The sequence below is a fragment of the Prionailurus bengalensis genome, chromosome A1 (assembly GCF_016509475.1).
Source record: "Prionailurus bengalensis isolate Pbe53 chromosome A1, Fcat_Pben_1.1_paternal_pri, whole genome shotgun sequence".
Lineage (NCBI taxonomy): Eukaryota > Metazoa > Chordata > Mammalia > Carnivora > Felidae > Prionailurus > Prionailurus bengalensis.
This window is the reverse complement of record NC_057343.1, coordinates 11420274-11442659: the sequence shown is the minus strand read 5'-3', so window position 1 is coordinate 11442659 and position 22386 is coordinate 11420274. Positions and strand designations below refer to the sequence as shown.

General features: G+C 40.0%; 1 protein-coding gene across 9 annotated transcripts in view; it reads right to left on the bottom strand.

The window, feature by feature from the left end:
• Positions 1–22386, bottom strand: part of FRY (FRY microtubule binding protein) — a 445796-nt gene that overhangs the window by 46422 nt on the left and 376988 nt on the right. For all 9 annotated transcript variants that reach the window (XM_043576463.1, XM_043576388.1, XM_043576406.1 and 6 more), the window contains 11 exons: positions 22002–22187; positions 19612–19810; positions 17782–17903; positions 13584–13771; positions 12180–12274; positions 10327–10934; positions 9317–9414; positions 8720–8890; positions 4659–4799; positions 2701–2880; positions 35–196 (listed from right to left, as the gene is read on the bottom strand). In XM_043576463.1, the coding sequence (XP_043432398.1) occupies positions 35–196; positions 2701–2880; positions 4659–4799; positions 8720–8890; positions 9317–9414; positions 10327–10934; positions 12180–12274; positions 13584–13771; positions 17782–17903; positions 19612–19810; positions 22002–22187 (2150 nt within the window). The remainder of the gene's footprint in view (positions 1–34; positions 197–2700; positions 2881–4658; positions 4800–8719; positions 8891–9316; positions 9415–10326; positions 10935–12179; positions 12275–13583; positions 13772–17781; positions 17904–19611; positions 19811–22001; positions 22188–22386) is intronic.

The following is a 22386-nucleotide window of genomic DNA, read 5'->3' as shown; positions in this document are numbered from 1 at the left end:
CTCTCTTCCAATTCCAGGGACTAGGATTCTATACCTGAGAATACTGGGGCCTTTTCCAGCTAACAGGAACAAGGACATTGGAGTTGGAGCCCGATGAGGTAGAGGATGTGCTCCTGGTGACGGCCATCGCCCTGGGCTTCCCATCGCGCCCAGAAGCGTTCTGCAGCTCATCGTATCGCCTCCCGATGATTGGCGTCTTGACAGAAGAGAATACAAAATCTCACTCTTCTATCTGTTCAATAGTTCTGTGGAATATGAGATCGCTCCACCCAGCAGCAACCAAACATTGCCTATTTGATTAAACCTTAGAGAAGTTCAGTGTTACAGGTAGGCTCATTTTCCTGATGTTCAAATACACATTCTGATTTTTTTTAAGTTTATTTATTTATATTGAGAGAGAGAGAGAAAGAAAGAAGGAGTGAGCACAGGAGGGGTAGGGAGAGAGGGAGAGAGAGAGAATCTCAAGCAGGCTCCGCACTATCAGCACAGAGCCTGATGTGGGGCTCGATTTCGTGAACCATGAAATCATGACCGGAGTTGAAATCAAGAGTCAGATGCTTAACCGACTGAGCCACCAGGTGCCCCACGTTCAAATATACATTCTAAATCATTTTACATCATTAACATTTTCCCACCCTCTTTAGCAGCTGAAAACAAATCCAATTGCTTGTTCTTAAACCACTGGTAAAGGTCAGAAGCAAAACATTCAGGAAAGCAAATAGTTTTCAGATTAAGCTTAAAAGAATTTCTTATCATTCTAACAAGAGGCCAAAATTCCTTCCCGTCTTCCCAACCTTTGGTCACCAGTCTCTATATACTCTCAGTTATTTAAAATCTACTTAGAGTGATTGTATCTTTTCAGTTATTTAAATGAATGAGTTCAGGGCCAGGTACTCGGGCAACACTTTGGAAATTTCACTTCCTGAGAGTTCATTTCACACACGGCCGGGTGGCAGCTGGGTAGGCAGCACCACCCAAACCCCAGTGGGGCTGCAGAATCCCATTTGTGGGCCTACCCTCAGAGGTGGTAGACACCAGCTGGAAAGTCTCCATCTGGTTCTCCAGGCTCTTTATTCTGGAGCAGCTCCGTCCCTGGGGCGTGCAGCCCAGTGGTGCATGCTTTCTGTACCCCTTTGGAACAGAACAAACTCCAAAGAATAAAAGTAGCTTTCCCTGCCAGCAATGTGAAAAAGGAATGTTACAAATGGAAAAAATTATTGATTGGATACCTTAATATCAGACCCACGAACTATAGATGCAGGTATCACAATAGCAGCAAAAGAGTATCTTAACCTGGATTCTGAAATGATAGAAGGTCACTGAGATCACGGTGTGAAAAAACCCAAGCTGACTACAACCTACCTACTTAATAGAGCAAGTAAGTTTCACACAAGCAGATCTAGTTTATTCCTTCAGTGGACTTACTCATTCAGCAGTGTTGAAGAATGTTTGTTAAGTACCTGTAATGCACCAGACTCTGTACCAGACCCTGGTTACAAAATGGACAGAGTATAGTTTCTGCTTTGGCGGGCTTATGGGTCACGGGGTAAGCGAGACAGGAGAGCAAAGTATTTGTGCATCTTAGAGTTGGTACAGGCTTCCCAAATGTCCACTCTCAGAGCAGCAGGCAGATATGACTACCTTCCACCCTCTCTTTTCTTTTTCTTTTTAAAAATTTAATGCTTATTTATTTTTGAGAGAGAAAGAGCAAGAGAGAGCACGTACGAGTGAGCAGGGGACGGGCGGAGGGAGAGGGGGACAGAGGACCCAAAGCAGGCTCTGTGCTGACAACAGAGAGCCCAATGCGGGGTTCAAACTCACAAAACCTCGAGGTCATGACCTGAGGTGAGGTCAGATCTTAACCGACTGAGCCACCCAGGTGCCCCCCAACCTCTCTTTTCTTCCTGACTCCTTGGCTTGGTTTGCTAGTCCCCTTTCTCCTTCCTTCCCGCTCCCTTGAGACAAGAATATGGATCATTTTACTGGTCTTAAAAGTCGTGTCACTTGGGGAAACAACCGTAAAGGCAGATTCTGCGTCTCTTTAAATCTCAGTCATTTGCTGGTCTGGCTGGGAGGTCAGGGAGCAAAGTTGTGGATATAAAGATAGGACATGATAGCTGTCAGATAAAGAAATGAGGTCAGGCTTTAAAATGCTTATGATCATTCTTTAAAAATTTTTTTTTAAATGTTATTTTATCTTTGAGAGAAAGAGACAGAGAGAGAGAGAGAGAGAGAGAGACAGACAGACAGACAGGGAGATAGAGTGGGAGCAGAGGACGGGCAGAGAAGGAGGGAGATACAGAATCCGAAGCAGGCTCCACGCTCTGAGCTGTCAGCACAGAGCCAGACTTGGAGCTCGAACTCATGAACTGCGGGATCACCACCTGAGCCGAAGTCGGATGCTCAACCGACTGAGCCACCCAGGCGCCCCTAAAATGCTTATGGTCATTCTATTTTAAAGTTATCTCTTTCAAAAAATCATTTTTATATAACTGAGGCTAGTTTCTATTTGTAAAAGCTGCCAATTGGGGCCCCAATGAATACGACACTCACTGTGTTCCTAAAAACCAGAACCTAATGCAGGCCTTAGAAAACTTACTTTGAAGTAAATGTAAAATAAGTCTCTCCTTCCCCAGACAACTAGTTTTGACCTTTGTCACCTGTTCTCGCTGCTGAAATTTATAGAAACGGATACCATACCTCTGAAATATCAAAGTGGAAGTCTAGGGTTTTTCCAGGTAATTCCTTAGAAGCACTGGTCCACACTCGATGTATTTCTATCTTTGAGAGGTCACTGTGCTGGTAGGAAGGCAAAACTAGACTGGCAGATCGAGAAACCACCAGCTTCAGGATATTCAAAGCTTCTCTCCAGTGAACACTCTGACGGGAATAAAACATTCAATGGTTACAAACAATTTCATTTTTAAAAATGCATCAACCCCCAGCTACTGAAACTTCTTATGATCAGTCAGAATTCACAGATTTAAAATAGTGCAGGAAGTTCCATCATATGTAAAAGGCAAAGGACATAAAAAATTTATACAGATGAGAAGATACATTTAGGAAACAAGCAAATAAGAAAATAGCAAATTTTGTCCATATTCAAATAAATAGAAGTTTAAAAGTACAAGGTACCCTTTTGGTCAATGAGGTAGCTCTTTGGTACGAATAAAAAAACAAACCCAATGCATTTATGCTACTGGCCACTCACTCTCAACATTCTCCCCACCTCCAGTCTCTGTCTTCCTTGGTCATTCTATTTCAATGGCCTCTTAATTGGTCTCCCTACTTGCAGCCGCTATTGAAGTCCAGCATACCCACCCCAGCTACAGTGATCTTTCTAGAACTTTTCAGACCATGCTGCTTCCCTGCCTAAACTCCTCCAAGGGCTCCCTCTGGTGGGCAGTGTGGAGTCCACACACGTTGAGCACAGCCTACAGAAGTAACCTCCCCCCAGGCTAACCTTGGAGTTCCTCATACCAGGCAAGCTCTTTCCTTGTTCCGTTGTCCTGGAATGCCCTTCCTCTCCTTATTGGCTTATCATATGCCTACTCTTTCTGTGAGACTCACTTTGTTTTTCGATCTTTGTCTCCCTGACAGGCCCCAGGCAGGCTGATGGGCTTCTCCCATAAAAATATTGAGCACAGATAAGCGAACTTGATAAAAGTTATTATTATTATTTACCTAGCCTGTGGAATAAGAGCACATGAAATAAAACATATTTCCTTCCCTCTTAAATTCTGCACAATGGGAGGTCATGATTTGAATGTGAAATCAGTCACCATTCAAGATAAGATATTGAATAACAGAGATAGCCCACAGTCCTGAGTTAGTTAGAATAGGCAGTCTAGTAAAACAATTTTTTCTTTGCACTAGGGGCAAGGGGTTTGTAGACAAATAGGAACTGGACACCTGGCCCTCAGGACTGCTGTGAAGTGAGAAAGTGTTACTGAATGCCTACCAAGTGCACGACTACTTTCAGAGAAATGCCACTTAAAACACGGACAATGAAAAAGGCTTGGAAATCATTTTTAGCATTCAATAATTTCTGCAAGCAACGTGGTATTCAAGTGATGATGGGGTAAAAACGTCTAACATTGACATTGTATGTCTTTGCCAATGAGTTCAACCAGATAGAACCTAGCATCTGCCCTTGAACTCTGCAACTCAACAGGTACACTCCTGTGTTTGTTTGTTGTAGTATTTTCAAATACAGTCATGCTTAACCTGACTGTCCTCAACTCTCAAGTGACAATTTTAATCCCTGAATTAACCCTTTGTATGCTGAAACACCTGCCCTAGGTTCCTTCTCCTTCTTTGAAATAGGAAACCACAAATACAACCCTGCTGGGCCCTCCCAGCCAGGTACCTGCTTTCAGTACCCAGCCTGCAAGCCCCAAGAGGCAGAACTGTGTCCTCTGAGGGGCTCAGAAATGCCTCAGCTTGGTCCTGTCTTTCTCCTCAGTATGTCACTCGCAGTGTGGTTGGCCACCACACCTGACTGCTCTCAGGGCGTTAGGGATATCAACGCATGAATGTGCAGCCTGGCGCCCATACAGTTCTACAGCCAAGGATAAGCTACAAGCGAAGCCTCAGTCTTTCTGGGATGACTCTCTGGAAACATCGTAGCTCTTAAGTGAAGGTATCCAAATACTCACTTGGACATATTTTTCAATGGTCTTCAGAACTTCCACATTAAACTGCTTTACAGGCACGACTGACAGATCCATGTAGCTGAGCAGACTGTAGATCACCTGGAGGAGGGGCTGCTGCATGCTTGGGAGACCCTTCTCCAGCAGCTGTGGGAGGCAAGGCACAGGTCAGTCAGTGAGACTCCAGCCTTTTCATACACAAGCACCGATGCTTCCCAACACCTTTGAGATTGCACGTTTCCTTAGGAAGGAAAAGAAAATCCTAACTACTGAAGGAACAAGGTTATCATTAAAGGCAATGTAAGCAGGTTTGAATATATAAATACCACATTTACAAATGAAATACAAAATAAACCTCAAAAGGAAAGCATCGAATACCACCAATTATTGAAAATTATATATTGAAACAAAAGACACAAGTTATTGGTTATCAAACTGGCAAAGTTTAGCAAGTGATAATAGTCGGTATTGGTGAGGATATAAGATGGAAATGTAACATCAGTGGAAATGTAACTTGGATAATTTGGCAATTGACATCCAGAGTACTAAGAACAATTTATGTCTTTTGAACTAGTTATGTACTTCTAGGAACTTTTCCAAACCTAGAGATAGACATAAAGATTTATATATGAGATTTTACTAAGGTGTTTTTTATGATGGTAAGAAACTCACAAAAAAAAAACTAAACAGGGGCGCCTGGGTGGCGCAGTCGGTTAAGCGTCCGACTTCAGCCAGGTCACGATCTCACGGTCCGGGAGTTCGAGCCCCGCGTCAGGCTCTGGGCTGATGGCTCAGAGCCTGGAGCCTGTTTCCGATTCTGTGTCTCCCTCGCTCTCTGCCCCTCCCCCGTTCATGCTCTGTCTCTCTCTGTCCCAAAAATAAATAAACGTTGAAAAAAAAAATTAAAAAAAAAAAAAAAAAACTAAACAAAATAGCTCTGTAAGTAATACAAATGCTAAACACTAGGGAAATGGATACATAAATTATGGTAAATTGCATGATAAAATATCATATCATCAATAGAATGGCATTTTTAAAGATGGTAAAGGATATAAGATAATATTAATTGAAAGAGGAAGGATATACAATTTCTGTGTGATAGATGATGCTGAAATCAATGTGAATGGGTGTGTGTTATTTAACAAAGGAAAGAAATCTCTAGATAATGTAATTATTTAGGATGATTTTTCTTTACTTCACCTCCTCCTCCTGTTCTCTTCCCCCTCTTTTCTGTACCTACGAAACTTTCTTCTATGGACATATACTACGATATCAACAATATTTTCAAAAAGGAAAGCAAACTAATGAGAAAATCTAAGTGACGTTTATCAGGATAAAAGATTACTATTCTCAATAAAGAACTGTAGAAAGGATCCAAATATAGGCTGAAATTTCACATCAAAAGTGGTCAAAAGAAATAACTGAGCAGTTAATGCAGGAGGAAATGGGCAATTATACAAATCTATTGTGTGGAAAAATGAAATATATTCCTAGAAAGGAAATACATAAAGAGAATAATTTTAAAGTACCAATAAAAATATTAGGTTGAAAACAGGAATAGAGTAATAAAATGTAGTGAGGATATGGGAAAACACATTTATACATTGTTGACAGTATCATAAACTGGGAAAGTGTCTGTGAGACCAACTTCCCAAATGAGTACAACTACATTTGTGTATTCCTTCACCTGGATAGTAACTTTGGGAAGTGCCACCAGAAGAAATAACCTGAATATTATCTGATAAGAAGTCTACATAAAAGAACCACTTGTAATAGAAAAAAGTTATGAATACAAGCAAAAGAGGAGACGTTTAAGCAAATTGTGTTATCTTAACCTGTTAGAATCCCACAGTTGTTGAAAATGACACTATGTGAGCTATGTCAACACATGTAAATACACACAAAATTACTGTTAAGTGAACAGAACAGATTCACTGGCAATCCTGACCACAGCGATCTATAATTATACATATGTGCTTGAAATAGGAGTTAGTATATCTTATGCATGGTGGGAAATTAAGTTGATAACAAAATCTGTAGTGACAATTTGTGACAAAGGCTGAATAGAACAAATTAGGTAATCTATTCTTATTTATTTCACTTATTTATTTTTACAGTGAAAAAATATATATAACATATATATATAACATATGTATATAATATATATATATATAATATAAAGTTACCATTTTGACCATTTTTAAGTGTATAATTCAGTGGCATAAAGTGCATTCACATTGTTGTGTGATCACTGCCACTATTTATTTCCAGAATTTGTTCATCATCCCAAATAAACACTCTGCTAACTGTAAAACACTAACTCTCCATCACCCCCTGCCCCCAGCCCTGGGTAACTACTATTCTACTTTCTGTCTCTGTAGATTTGCCTATTCTGTGCACCTTGTACAAGTGGAATCCAATAATATTTGTACTTATGTGTCTGGCTTATGTCACTTAGCATAAAGTTGTCACGGTTCATCCATATGGCAGCCTGTGTCAGCGCTTCATTCCTTTTTAAGTCCGAATAATATGTACGTGTGTATATGCCACATCCCGTTTGTATTTGTGAAGCTTTTTAAATTCTACATTTTATTTTTTCCTTTTTCTATTTATTTATTAAAAAGAATTTAAATTCAAGTTAGTTAATGCGTAGTTAACAATGGTTTCAGGAGAATTCAGTGATTCATCACTTACATGTAACACCCAGTGCTCAACCCAACAAATGCCCTCCTTAATGCCCATCACCCATTTAGCCCAGCCCCCACCGACCTCCCCTCCAGGAACCCTCAGTTTGTTCTCTGTAGTTAAGAGTCTCTTATGGTTTGCCTCCCTCTCCCTTCCCCTATGTTCATCTGTTTTGTTTCTTAAATTCCACATATGAGTGAAATCATATGAAATTTGTCTTTCTCTGACTGACTCTGTCTAGTGATCTAAACAAGTCTTGCCTCCTTGCTAACTTACACTTCACTTTGTTTTAAAACAGGCATCGTCTGTAAGCAGGGCATTTGTGTCAGTTATTCCGGTACGTGTGTGTTTTCTTAGCGGCTCTTGTGGGGCAGATGTCACCAAGGTGATTGTCAAAAGCAGCAGGGTGGCATATAAGAGAGGCTCTTTGGGGTGTTGACATTCTGAATACAGTTCACACATTGCTGACCCAGACTGCAAATCAAAATCCTGCAGGACCAACTGTCAACGCAGATGGAGGGGGCAAGGACCCTCTTCTAGGTTCAGGTTCAGTCTTACGGAAACTTTCAGACGATGACTGATTCTGTAACTTATCTGTACCCTACACTGTTGACATATCTGAAAGAAAAGTTTGAAGGTACGGGACTCATCACTTCCAAAAAGGCCCTGGCAAGACGTATGCATGCATATCCCTCAAACAAAAGCAATAGTGAACATGCTAACCCGAGGTGGCTGTCAGTGACCACTTGCCTCATGGGTTTTGTGACCTAGTGGGTTAAGCTAGTGGGTGATTGGAGGTGCTTCACAGAATACATTTCATTTGCTGTGTATTTCCAGCACCAATGGACAACAGGGGCTTGGAACAAGTGTGCTAGAAACACATTTCTATGGGCACAAAAGAATCCCATTCCGGTTTTAAAAACAAACTTAAAAAGGAAGATAAAAAGTTTACTTCAAAATATATGCTGGGTAATTGGTTCAGAGCCAACGACCATTAAATATATCAAGCCACATAGTAACTCCTTAAATAACATATGAACACCTGGGGTAATTAAGATAACATTTCTCTATTTCTGGAATGTTCTGACACGTATTACTGTAGTAAAAAGAAGGATTTTAAGCTTTTGAGGTGGGTTATACCTCAGTTCAAAGGCTGGCTTTAAACATATGGCAGGTTATTTAACCTGGTTGGGCCTCAGATTCTTTGTTAAAATAGAATCTACATCAGTGGCTTGCCGTGAAGATTTAAAAAGATTCCATATAGCATCTATGATAATATATAATAGGCACTCAGTAAATGAAATTAAGAGATTATTATCCATTCCATATAAATATTTTAGCCATGGAAATGATAATAGGTTTGTCCCTAATGAAGAGTTTACCTCTGCCAGGTAGGTCACCATATTCAAGGTGATGTCAGCATATGCTTCATGAAGGTATCGGCAGACCACGTTGACCCATGTGGCACAGTCTCTCGTGTAGCTGTGTGTTTTATAAAGGGTCATGACATGCGCAAGATTGGAAAGTTTGGGGTTCTTCTCTTCCAAACACACCTTTAAAAGAAGAGACTCAATTAGGGATAAAATTGTCTGACAAATAGGGAGATGTGTTAGCAATTGTGCCAAAAGAGAGGTTTGCAATTTTGCTCTGGAATCTGGAAAGCACATTGATATATATATATATATATATATATATATATATATATTTTTTTTTTTTTTTTTTTTTTTGGTAAGCTGAAAAAGCACTTATCTCAGTAATTAGCTAATATGATTTTCACAAATTCTTTCCACCTGTCTTCTCAATAATGAAACCAAAAGACAATGTGCATCAGCTACTCAGAGACGTCAATTACTAGCAATCTCAATCATTATTCTCAGGTTTTGGGAAACTCATTTCCCTCTCTGGGTAATTGCTGTTCCGCGTTGGACCTTCCTGAAGGCCCATATCGACCCAATTGAGTGTGGAACCAGAAATCATACCTGCGCAATCCTTTCGGCTATATCCTTGCAGAACTGATTGGGATTTTCAAAATGCTGAATCAGCTGGGGCAGGAGACACAACACGTTCAGTGGAAACCCTGGATCGGAGAAGATGCAGTGGAGACAGCTGAATATGGTACATTTTAACTGTTAACAGTGGGAAGGAATATTGCAGATTTTATTCTGAGGGGATGCAAAAGCAGTCTTTTGAACACAAAATCCAGGGAAAAAGCATACAACAACAATGACACCAGTTACAGAGGAGGCACTGAAGTAGATTTGTAATTCTGAGACACGGTGACTGTCTTGCTATGGACTGTTTGTGAATCAGGATGACTGGCACAGATTTTAAAAAGCAGATTAAGACGAACAAAAATACTAGTTTGAAACTTTTATCAGAAAGCATATTTTAAGAAAAGCTTGTTTGAGAGGATGTAAGCCAACCAATTTAAGTCTTGCTCATGTAACGCAGTAAAAGAAGACTCTTTAAAATGGTAAGTAATGGCTAATACTACTGTGTTAAGCTATACGTTCATGAAAAGAAGTATGGGTCACATGTCATAATATTAAAAATACGGCTGGTGATTTGGCTTAATTCAAAACAAGAGGGAATCAAGAGAATTTTCAAGAGGGAGAAAAAGGCTAAGAAGAAAAAGATTTAGGAGTTAAGAAAAAAGAGAAAAAAATGCTTATCTGTACAAGAAAAGTGGAATAAACTGACTGTATATGCAATTCGATCTAGAAAGCATGAAGAAATAATTAATACATATTAATATATATATATACATTACTTCTGTACCTTTTATGCTATTGCCTTAAAAATGCCTTCTACAGTGTAAATAATTTTAAGATTTACGTTATGTGTAATTTTGGAATAAATGACAAACTATTCCCCAACAACCATTTCTAAACAGAATTGTTAAATGTACTAAAACCATTATCTTATTACACCAAACGTAAACACAACAACCATCAGAACTGTGCAAGAGAATGAGTGATGTTGGCTTTACCAATGGCTTGGGATGAATCCACCATGGATACTTTGGATACTGGTGTCAGCAAACTGAAAAGCTGCAGGGTAAGGTCAGTGGTGGTGAGGGAGGTGAATCCCTTCAGCAGTAGCTGCTGCAACCCTGAGAAGTCTGACCACTTGAGCTGCCCTTGGAGTTTCTCAAGTTTTTCTCGGTTCTCAGCTTTATCAAGTGGCATGTGAGCCAGTAGTCTATTCAACAGCCTTAAGGCCATTAGGTATTCAAACTCAAAATCAGATTCCATCAAAGCCACTGTGACCCAAAAGATGGTGGCCAATAGGTTTGTTGGATGGTTTATGTGTGATGGGTCTGAGAGGCTGTCCTTCAAGGAGGATGAGCTTCTGGTTTTTGAGGAGAGGCCTTGTTGGGTACAAGCCTGGATTCTGTCCAGTGTGGCACTCCTGGGTGGGTCTGAGGATCGGTCGACAACACCAAACTTCTTGGGCACAGAAAAGCTTCTTTGATGCCGGCTCCGTTCTGCGGTTGCTGTATTGCCACTGGCTGTCCCAGGGTTCACATTTAGTTGTCCTGTGCTCTTTCTGCTTGCTGTTAGTTTAGTGCTAGAGCTTAAATCTGGTGATGAAGAGCTGGGTATAAAAATAAAAAAGTTCAATAGAAAGCCAACACGCTTCAGTGAAGAGCCAGTCCTTTTAAGATCCACTGACAAACTATAAGGGAGGGAAATCATTCTTTGGAAACACTATCTATTCTTTCCCCCCTCCCCCCATACTCTTAAACTTAAAGTAATAAATTTCCTTATTCCTAAACTTAAGCTGTGAAAAAAACAAAAACAAACAATGAGAACCCTTACCAACAAAACCACAACAAAACGTAATACCTACTTATACATATTGAAAGGCTAAACAAGAGGGGTTGGTGGTAAAGTTTACTGATCTTTCATGTATATTTTTGTTTGAATTTGGGCAGAAGTAATTTAGAAATAAAGTGTACCTGTTAGGCACAAAGTTTAGTATTCTATTAACTGACTGATAAGGAGAACAGAAATGGAAAGGATATTATCTAGAAAGAAAAAAGTAACTGCATCAAAGGAATTTTTTTACACTTCTAAAAAATCTATGAGAAATTATCTCTAAGCCTATTTCAGGCTGAAAAGATAAAACTCTTTATCAACACTCCTGCTAAATTCTTACTGATTGAGATAAATCTGTAGGTTTATATAGAAAAATATGTATGATGTTAGTAATCATACTAAAATTACCTATCCATAAAAAATGTCCAACTTAAAAGTGAAACAAGGCTCAGTGTGATTTATGATAACATCACTGACTCAATTTCAAGCAAAATGAGCTCAATTATATAAACAGAATACAGAATTGTGAATGATTTGAAATGGGTAATTAAACATTGACAGGAGCAAAAGGAATAAAAATAAAAAAGGAAGATCCTAAGATAGGAATATATTCACATAAAATTGACATTAATCCCAGCTGTTTTTAGTGATAGTTCAGACGAGTTTTATATATATTCATTCAAAAAAATAAGTAGTTTTGGTTTCTGTTTACAATGAAATAAACAGGATAATTATTATATAAAATTTGAAAAAGTACTCAAAGTCTTAAAAAAGAAAATGAGAAAGGATTACTATTTGTATTATTTAGAATTAACATTTCTTCTCTATCTTTCTGATGTGTAAAACTACTTATATAACATGTGTCTGTATGTGTTATAATTTCTTTTTTTTTTTTTAAACTAAAGAAAATGTCATACTTCAAAAACTAGATTTGTTCTTTGGATTTTGCCCAAGGTCCAGGCATGTCTCAAATATTAAGTCCAGCATATTTGATTTCAAAAGTCATTAAGCTTCTTCTCACCGAGATAATACTGTTAAGAGATCGCTGTTCCTCAAGCAGTCAGACAAGTTATCCACAGCAGCTTCCAATGTAAGGAGTGCTTCCATTACGTAACCCTGCCAGACATGCAAAGATAACATTTTGTACTGCTTAAAACTACTGTTCCCTTCCTGAAGATAAATTTAATTAACACAAACTTTATTCAAATCTAATTTTAATATCATTGAGTGCTAGACAATCTATGCTACTTTAACTTACCGAGTCTAAAAACAAAATTTAACAGCCACTTAGGAAATTCAGATGGCTTAGCAGTTAGCAGGTAATCACCAAGATTTATTTCCCTAGATCTGACGTCCTCAACATGTCAATCTCATTTTAAATCCAGCAGGGAGAAACAAAGGCTAAGGTGGCAATCATTGCCCCTTGATGAGGGGAATGGTGGACATTTGAAATACAGAATGTCAATATCTGAGCCAGAAATTAAGAGCTGAGGTATGAGAAGTTCTGTGCATCAGTGACATTTTGAAGAGCACATCTAAAGTCCAGAAAGAGGAAAAGAGGCTGGAGTTCACACGTGTGTTAGTCTCCTGGGGTGTAGTAACTTTTCTGATGGAAAAGAAGGGAAAGAAAGGCTTGGCCCAAGCTACAGAGCTTGTAATGCCCTTGTGATGCTTGTAATGCACCTCAGTGCCTGGGATCTATGTACAGGGTCTTCTTGTGGCATCTATTCTCTCCATTACTTCTTCAGCTCTTCTCAGTGTACTGAGGGTTAGTTATACAGAGAGGGGTAGAGTTCTGCTTAGATATGATGGAGATCCCTTCTCTGGGTGGGGAGACTGCACAACAGCATCCTGGTTTTGTCCTTTGCCAGCCTAGGGGCTGGTGGCAAAAGGAAAAAACAGTGCAAATAATTCCCCAATTCCCAGTCAACTAAAACTAACAACAAAAACAACCAAGGAGTCACCAGGGGATTTTCAGTTGTTGGCTCAATAAAACAATATCCACTGAAGTTCTAGAACAATGCGCCTTGAAGTGATTTTTTTAGTTTATTCATTTTGAGAGAGAGAGAGAGAGAGAGAGAGAGAGAGAGAGAGAGCGCTAGCAGGGGAGGGGCAGAGAGAGACAGGGAGAGAGAGAAGCCCAAGCAGGCTCCCCACTGTCCATGCAGAGCCTGATGCGGGGCTGGATTCCATGAACTGTGAGATCATGACCTGAGCCAAAATCAAGGGCTGCACGTTTAACAGACTGAGCCACCCAGGCACCCCAAAGTGATTTTTGTAAATATAAAAGTTCACATCCAGAAATTTTTAAAATAAATTGTATATGCCCATATGGCTGAAATAATTGGCGAGAAAAAGAAGGCTCAAAGAAAGTCGTTAAGTCCTCATCTTTGACATGAGAGAAGGAGAATGAGTTTGGTGGTACCTGAATCTCATCTCCATGTTCTCCAATCACCTCCACCAGCCTGGAGAGAAGGTCAGACAAGGCATGTGCTGACAGAGGTTGCTTGAGCGCCCGGAATATCTGGAAGGACCGACCGGCATAGTGCCTCGAAGAGCTTGCGAGGGCTGTCTGCAATGCAACTTCACTCAAGTGCTGCTCCAGATGGAAACCTAGGCACCAAGAGGCAGATGGTCAACCTACACTCTGAAAACCCTGGGGCATCGGTGATCGATAGGTTTAAATCAGGCTAACTGCAAAGAGCTATCCTCTGGCGGTACTTATTTAAGAATAAGCCATTTTAGAGTTAAAAAAACAACAACAAATTTGAACAGATCTTAAAGAGGCATAGTGTAGTAGAGTCAGAAGCTTTGCAGCAAGGTGGTCCTGCCTGGTTTTGAACAAGGGGTTTTGGGACTCTGAAAAGAAATGTAGTCTCTATGACCCTATTTTCTTTTTTTTAATTGGAGAATAATAGTATCTGTATCATAGAGTCATTGTGAAAATTCGACGATTTAAAAAATGCTTTGTACAGTGTCTGACACAGAATATACTCACAAATGTATTCTTGTTTATTGCCCTAGCATTTTTCTACATTGTTCTTCTGAAGTACTTTTTTGCATAGAGTACTTTCACTCCTTTTTTCATAAGAGAATTTGTTAGGAACAAGTTTTCAGAGTACTTGTGCAGAGGAAAGCTGTTAATGGATCGCATCAACTCTGAACACAAGCAAGGCCTCTACCAAAGTCTTTGCTCTACAGAATAGTCTATGAATATGCAGATATTGAAATGCAGATGTTGCCAAGAAGGCAACCATCATCTCAACTCTCGCCCGAATATTGGTTCTTCCAATAGCATGAAGGTAATCTCAGTCATCAGGAAACCACTTGATCAGAAGGAAGTGAAAATGTAAGGTAAAGCACATGATTGAACTCTGGGCCATTGATCTGTACTCTCTGCTGTGCCTCTCTGCAGGAGAAAAACTGACTACAAAGTCAGAGGACAAGATGAAAACAGTGATTTTGGCTGTCTCTGTGATCTAGGGGATTCGTGGTACATTTGATGGTCACATGAAAGTGAACCAGGAGGGAGCATTTAATGTCATTGTTCTTAGCTGCTGCCTGGCTGTTTGACCCTAGGGACCTTTGGATTATATGAGAGGATGTTCCTACAGAGCAAACAAAGGGCCCTGGAAAATGGACTTAGGCATATTCAAGGTAGGAAATACAGGATTAAACCCATATAGGCAGTTCACAATTTATGAATGGATCGTGTTTCAAAATGGAATTTGTACCTTTATTTTGTTTCATTTTCCTACTTAATTTTATTATGTGTGGTGTTAGATCCTCGGTCAACAAACAAAACTTATTGAAATCAGAATGGACCTGACGGCTAGAACTATACTGGTAGGACTATAGCACCCCACCATGTTCTTGGTGACAGTGCCACCAATGACATGACAATGTCCTTAAGAAAGGCTATTTAATGTGTCACACAGCAAACCTACACTTCCTAGCCTTTCTTGCAGTGGTGGCCTTGTGCCTGAGTTCTGGCTGGTGGAATGTGGGAAGAAGCATGGATGCCACGTTCAAGCCACGTTCGAGCCACGTGTGGTGTAAATTCCTCCTGAGTAATCCTCCACTCACTCTCTTCCTCCACCTGCTGGCTGGATGAAGAGGGCTGAGGACCTCTGAGCCGAGGTGATCAGAGCCACAGAAGGAAGGTCTTTGAAGCACCATGTGGAAGGCCGCCTGCCAAACTATGCCAATGTCCTTAAGAGAGGCTATCTAAATTAAAGTCTCTTTAAACTGAACAGTTCAACTCTATACTGAACTGTTATGTGATTGGAAGTAACCTTCTACTGTGTTAAGCCTCTGAGCTTTGGGGGTTGTGTGTTGTAGCAGTTATGCTACCCTGTTTAATACAAGTGTTTCCAGGAACATATTTTATTGTGCTACAGTGGAAACAGGCCGAGAGCAGAAATGTATAAAGAAACTGTAGTGAGTAAAAATGTCTGGGGCAAGATGTGAAAAGACTCAGACTCTAAGCATCCTCTGGGAAAACAGTACAGGGATTCATGAGTTTTCTCATTTTCATCGTCTTCATGCAATCAAAGATTTTAAGCCAATTAAGGGTTTGTACACAAACAGTAAATTTCTTCCTTTGGGTTATATTCAACTAACTATTAAGTGACTTCTAAGTGGGGGAAATAGCAGTATAAGAGGTGGTGACATTTCACAAACTTTCCCAAACAAGCTCAAAACCAGAAATGTCACTCCTATTCCTGAAATGAGAAACTCCGTTTCAGTTTATCAGTATTTTTTGCTTTTTTAGAAAGCACCCTCTGATAATGAGAAGAGATGTGGCTAATCTGGAATGTTTCAAACTGTGAGATGTGCTAATTATCAGAGCAGCTGAGAAAGCTAGCGAGCTGTATTTCATTTGGTCAGCCTGGTGTGTGAAAAAAGGTAGGGGTAGTTGTTGCATTACGCTGAGGAACCAGATTTAAATTTCACACACAGATCAGCCCAGGCCAAGTCGAATCTTAATGGTATGTAGCTAAGGGCTTAAACATCCTGATGTTATTATAATCTACATAAGAATCACAGTGTGTTCAGAATATTGAATGATCATCAGCACAGGAATTATTAGCAAATACTTTCAAAGTCAAAGACATTTTATCACAAAATTCTTTTTTAAACCAGTTTTCAAATCTGACAGTTTTTCACAGTTGAGTCTGAATACAGTCAGTAAGATTTATTACTCATGGCTGCCTTTGCTTTTTTGTAAAATGTCAAAATTTGAGTATGCTTGACACACAATGTCACATTAGTTTCAGGTGTAAAACACAGGGATTTGACTTCTTCGACTTCTCTGTATGTTTCACTATGCTCACCGCAAGTGTGTCTACCATCTATCACTATACAACACTACAACACTACAACACTATCATACTATCATTGGCTAGATTCCCTATGCTGTGCCTTTTAGTCCCGTGACTTATTCCTTCCATAACTGGAAGCCTGTATCTCTCTCTCCCCTTCATCCACTTTGCCCATTTCCCTACAACCTTCCCTCTGGCAACCCTCAGTTTGTTCTATTTATAGGTCTGATTCTGCTTTTTGTTAATGCATTTGTTTTTTAGATTTCACATGAGTAGAATCATGTTGCAATTTTTTTCTTCAATCTGACTTACTTCACTTAGCTTAATGCCCTGTAGGTATATCCATGTTGTCACAAATGGCAAGATCTAGTCCTTTTTTATGGCTGTATGACAGTCCATTATTATATATTCTGTTATATACATTCCATTATGTATAAAATATACATATTGTATCAATGGAATATATATGGAATGAATACATATCTATAACTATATACATGCACGCACACATGCAAACACATACATGCGCACGCACACACACACACACACACATCTTCCTTATCCACTCATCTATGGATGGACACTTGAGTTACTTCCGTATCTTGGCTACTGCAAATAATGCTACAATAAACACAGGGGTGCATATATCCTTTCAAGTTAGTGTTTTCATTTTCTTTGGGTAAATACCCAGTAGCTAAATTACTGAATCATATGATATTTCTATTTTTACTTTTTGGGGGAGAAATTTCGTACCATTTTCCACATTGGCAGCACCAATTTACATCCCCACCAACAGTGCGTGAGGGTTCCTCTTTCTCTACATCCTCGCCAACACTGTTATTTGTTGTCTTTTTGATTCTAGCCATTCTGACAGGTGTAAGGTGATATCTCATTGTGGTTTTGATTTGCATTTCCCTGATGATCAGTGATGTTGAACATCTTTTCCTGCGTGTGTTGTGTCATGGCCTTCTCGAAACAAAATTAATATTAGAGGGAGTAGTTTAAATTGAGTGAGGTAAACGCAGCAAGGTGAACAGTGACCTCTGGGAATTATTTGATAGAGCATAACGCAAAAATATATGACATTAACAATCATTCACTTAGGCACATTTGAAATAAGCTTCAAGGCTCCCCTATGAATACTCTCCTGCTGTCGGTGCCAAATATAGAACCATATATTTACACATATGCATACGTAGATATGTTTGTATGTATGTATAATGTGTGGTTATAATGAGAAGAATATGCTCCATTACAGAAAACGGTGAAAGTGGCATTTGGGGAAACTGGATAAAGTACCTGATTTGGAGTCTTTAAATACGGATACAACATGACGTAGAAAATTAGTAAGCTGTTCAGCACTCTTTGAATTTTGATTTTTGGGTGTGATGTCTTCATGGCACCAAAGTGGACCAAATGCCCTTAAACAAAACATACAAAACATTAAAAATATAATCACTTAAATATAATCATTTTGTATTTTAAAAACCACCTATGCAGTTGTAACTCCAAAGGTGCAATGTGATTTTGAAAGTTTAGTGGTTAATGTGGGCATAAATTTCAGTCTGGTAAAGCTTAAGAGCATACTCAAAATGGATCTAGCTAATTCACGGAGGCATATTTTTTCTTATGTTTTACTCACAAAATGAAAACCTCACAAAATTTACTCACCAAGTTAAAACCTCTCAATTCACCAGAACGGTGTTTATACAAAACAGGTGCTACATGTTTGTCAAATAAAATGATATAAAATGTTAATTAGAATACAGACTTAGACATTTGTATATTTTAGATTTGCAGAGATAATGCTTTTATCAGGATCATATCATTAGACTACCAAATACTGTAGAAATGAACCGAAGATGCGTCCTCTGTTATCTACTTGGTTTTCAACAGAAAGAACAGGATGGAGCCAGAGGTGAGAATTTCAGAAGAACACTCTTCCCAATGCAAGGTACTGACAGTGTTGAGTGGTGAGCACACTTTTCTTCCCCACAGACCATTCAGATCTCTGAAATATCCTGGATGTAGTTACCATTAGGCACCCCCTCCTTAGCTTCCTGTTCATTAAGTCCTGTATTGAGCTGTGAACTGCAAATACTCTGAATCATTAACTGAGGAAAGAAAATGCTCTTTTTTCATTTTTTGTATGAACTGATGCACTCCCGAGAGAAAGAAAGATCATGGGGGTATCAGATAACAACTATACAGACTAGACTTCTGGGATTAATGAGAAAGGATAGGGTCCCCTCCCCCCGATAGAGTCCCAGGTAAGCATGATTTTCTTTTTAAAAAAAATTTTTTTTTCAACGTTTATTTATTTTTGGGACAGCGAGAGACAGAGCATGAACGGGGGAGGGGCAGAGAGAGAGGGAGACACAGAACCGGAAGCAGGCTCCAGGCTCTGAGCCATCAGCCCAGAGCCTGACGCGGGGCTCGAACTCACGGACCGCGAGATCGTGACCTGGCTGAAGTCGGACGCTTAACTGACTGCGCCACCCAGGCGCCCCAGCATGATTTTGTTGATGCAAATACCGCACCTCAGGGTGCTAGACATTCTGAAGCCTTACAAGCTAAATTGTTCAGTGGAAGAACCAGAAGAAGAGCTGAAAAGACAGGATTGCTTGCTTGCAGCTTTTCTTGATTTTGATTATTAGTTTGCTTCCTTTCCCATCATGCTTCCTATTGTTTCTGACTTCCATTTATAAATGGCTCTGGATGAGAAGAGCAGATAATGGTCCCCTCCGCAGCTGCTCCTGGGTCGACCGTGGCTAATATATTTGGTTTCCAGAGGACGTTCTTTGCCAAGTCTCAGAACTCCCAGATCCCGGCAGCTCTAATAGATGATTAAAGTCGTCCTCACCGTGGGACGCTACCGTGTCCTGTCTCCATCTGCTGCATTGTCTTTCTACACGAAACCTCCTGCCTGTCAACTGTGCCATCAGTGGGATCTCAGACTTCTGCCAGTATCTGCCTTGTACACAGACTCCAGCAGATGCAATTTAGAAGAGAAAAGAAGGCTTTGCTAAAATCACGGGCTCGCCTTTTCATCTGTCAAGTTCTAAAGTGATGCCACTTCCCCAAAAGACCAACCTAAAAACAGGTCTGTGTCCCCTGAGCCCTCACTACCTGGTCGTCAGAAACTCAATGAGCTTGTTCGCCTTCTCATCCGCTTCAGCGGTTGTGTCCACGTCTTCCACCTCCTGGGTCATCTGCGGGAGGTTCCCACTGCTGCCCCCCAGGCTGATGCTGGAGGACGTGGAACTGGAGCTTAGCCCCGAGTCTGGCACTGGGGACGACTGGTCCTCTCTCAGGAAGTCAAAGCCACCTGGTGGGATAAGAAGGTCAAGGTAGAATGTGCTAGGCAGGGTGCTTACCGAGGTTAGGAGGTGAGCATACAGGAGGGTGTAGTTATTTGAATCTCTTGGAGAAAACATTTGATTTCAACTATGGTTATGATGAAACCAGACTGATAGTTTTTCCTTGCTTGTGGAATAGTTGCACTGCTGTGTAAACCAGAGTGTACTGGGTAATAGGAGTGTGATCTGTTATTTTGTAGCCTGGTGTTTGAATTGATGCTTTCTGCAAAAGAAGTGGTGTATGCGTGTGTGCGCGTGTGCATGTGCGTCTGTGTGCACACACATGCATATGTGCACAGGCCGAAGGACAGTTCCCCTATACATCTGGACCCAACTGTGCTGTTAGTAAATTATTCTTGCGTATTCGACCACTTAAATATGTGAAATGGTACCAGTGTTGAGGATACGAGCACCTAATAATAGATGTTATGTTTTGAGTAAATGTGCTTACAACTGTGAATATGATGTGGATATTGCTATGTTTTGATAAAGTGTGTCTCGTGGTAGTCAAAGAAATACGGTATCAACAAATACTATGTTTGTTCCCCACCTCATATTTGATTATCGTTCTATATCCCTGGGTGGTGCTGGTTTGAAAATGTAGATACGCCATCATCCCTTTTCTCCTACCTGATAATTGCAAAAAGTACATAGTTCTGGTGTGTCTGAAGTTACACTGAAACAGGAGAAGCCTTGGGCCTGAATATCATCTCTGCCATTTGCTGTGCAATCTCAGGGAGTCTATGTAATTTCTCTGCAGCTAACTTTCCTATTATAATAAGATAAAGACAATAATTTCTAGCACACAGGTTTTTTTAGCCTCGATTTTTTTTTTAGCTTGGATTTGAGAGCAACCGCAGTTGAAAGTAGGTGTTCAGTAAGAATTAATCAATGTTTATGAAAAGGAGACATTTTCCAAACCCTTTGTACTCGTATGCCACGTGTGCTACAGATTCAATCATTTTAGCTTCCACCGTTTGTCTTGCCTATGGTACGTTGTGTTTTGTTTTGTAAAGCCCCACTGTATGCCACAAGAGTGGTATAGTGAATGCAAAACTGATGTACTCAGAGATATACAACTTAACGGGCATTGCAATGTTCTCAGTCTAAGACCATGTGCTTAATGGAATACATCCTTATCCTGGGGAATTAGGACAGCCAGAAGTCTTCAGATTCTTTTAATTCAACGTCTATAGTGAGGAGTTTTGTGTCACTGAGTGGCTGTTGATGGGTTCTTTTCAATTAAGTGCAGGTTGGTTTAAAATAAAGGGCTTAAACTGAGGTCAGTAGTCCTTATGTCTCAGACTTGGTAACGCAGTATTTGTTTCCCAGAGGAAAATCTTAGTGTCTGTCAAAGGACAAGACAGCACTGAGTACAAGTATTAAGTAAAAGGAACATCGTCTTCAGGGTGATGAATAAAGTATACGGTGACATATGAAGTGGCATACCATATCCAGCACCAATGCAACGTACAAAATGTTCAGGAATGTTAGTTCGCTATCATTTTAAGGTATTTTAAACGTTCTGATTCTAAATGAAACCCACTGGTCAACTCTTTCAGGAAAGTTTTCATGAATAGCTGGACACAGCAGAGTAGTTTCTTTGACTCAAACATGACTCATCTAATGCTTTCTGTTCTTATTTCTAAAAAGAACATTTTGGTTTCAAAACAGCCATGGTTCTTAGTAGACTTCCACCCATGGTGCTTTCCAGGAAAAGCAGTCACTAAGAGGGTGAAAATTCCTTCAGGGGAACTAGAAGGTCCACAGCGATACACCTGGCACCTTGGCAATGACCTGCTCTCAAGGTGATGGGGGTGGTCACTGTTTTGGGCATTCCCATCCTTCAGTGTTTTAGACTGATGCTCTTGGCCGAAGGACATAATTTTCAATGTATCAGTAGGAACATATTTAATGAGAGCAGCAATCATAATAATAAGGAAACAGACATTTGAAAATATTCAATACTGAAGGATTTTGAGAACCAAGTTAACATCAAGTGAAATGGTGCATATTTATTGTGCTCCTACTTGCTCACTCGGAAAGTCGTAGGGGGGTGGTGATCACGTTAGAGAAGTTAATTTGGGCTCCACAGATACCTTCAGTTATCTTCGTATTGTGATTCTGTCTCAGGGTCTCTGCTATTCCTTCTTTTGTTACCTGTGTAGAGATACTCCGGTTGATAAGCCGGCTGAACTGTTAGAGTCTTAGCTTCACCCATCTCTCGAGTCTGCAGGAGCACAGAAGCAATGGCATGAAAATTGCTGTTGCAAGAGAGGGCAATCAAGAGGTGAAGAAGCAATTTTTTGCTGTGTTCAAAGACTTCAGGCCGGTAATGGTCCAAACCTGGAACAAAAAGTGGAATCTCTTAGTATAAACAAGTTTTAAGCTCGTTTAGATTCCAGGGATAGTAAAGATTCCAAGTTACTCAGGAGGAACATGTTGAAAGAATGTTCAGTTTTCTTTGTTATTGTTTGTGTTACCAACATAAAGAAGTTGGGCTTAGGAAAAATGCTTTATTCCTTAAATCAAATGTTCTCATAAA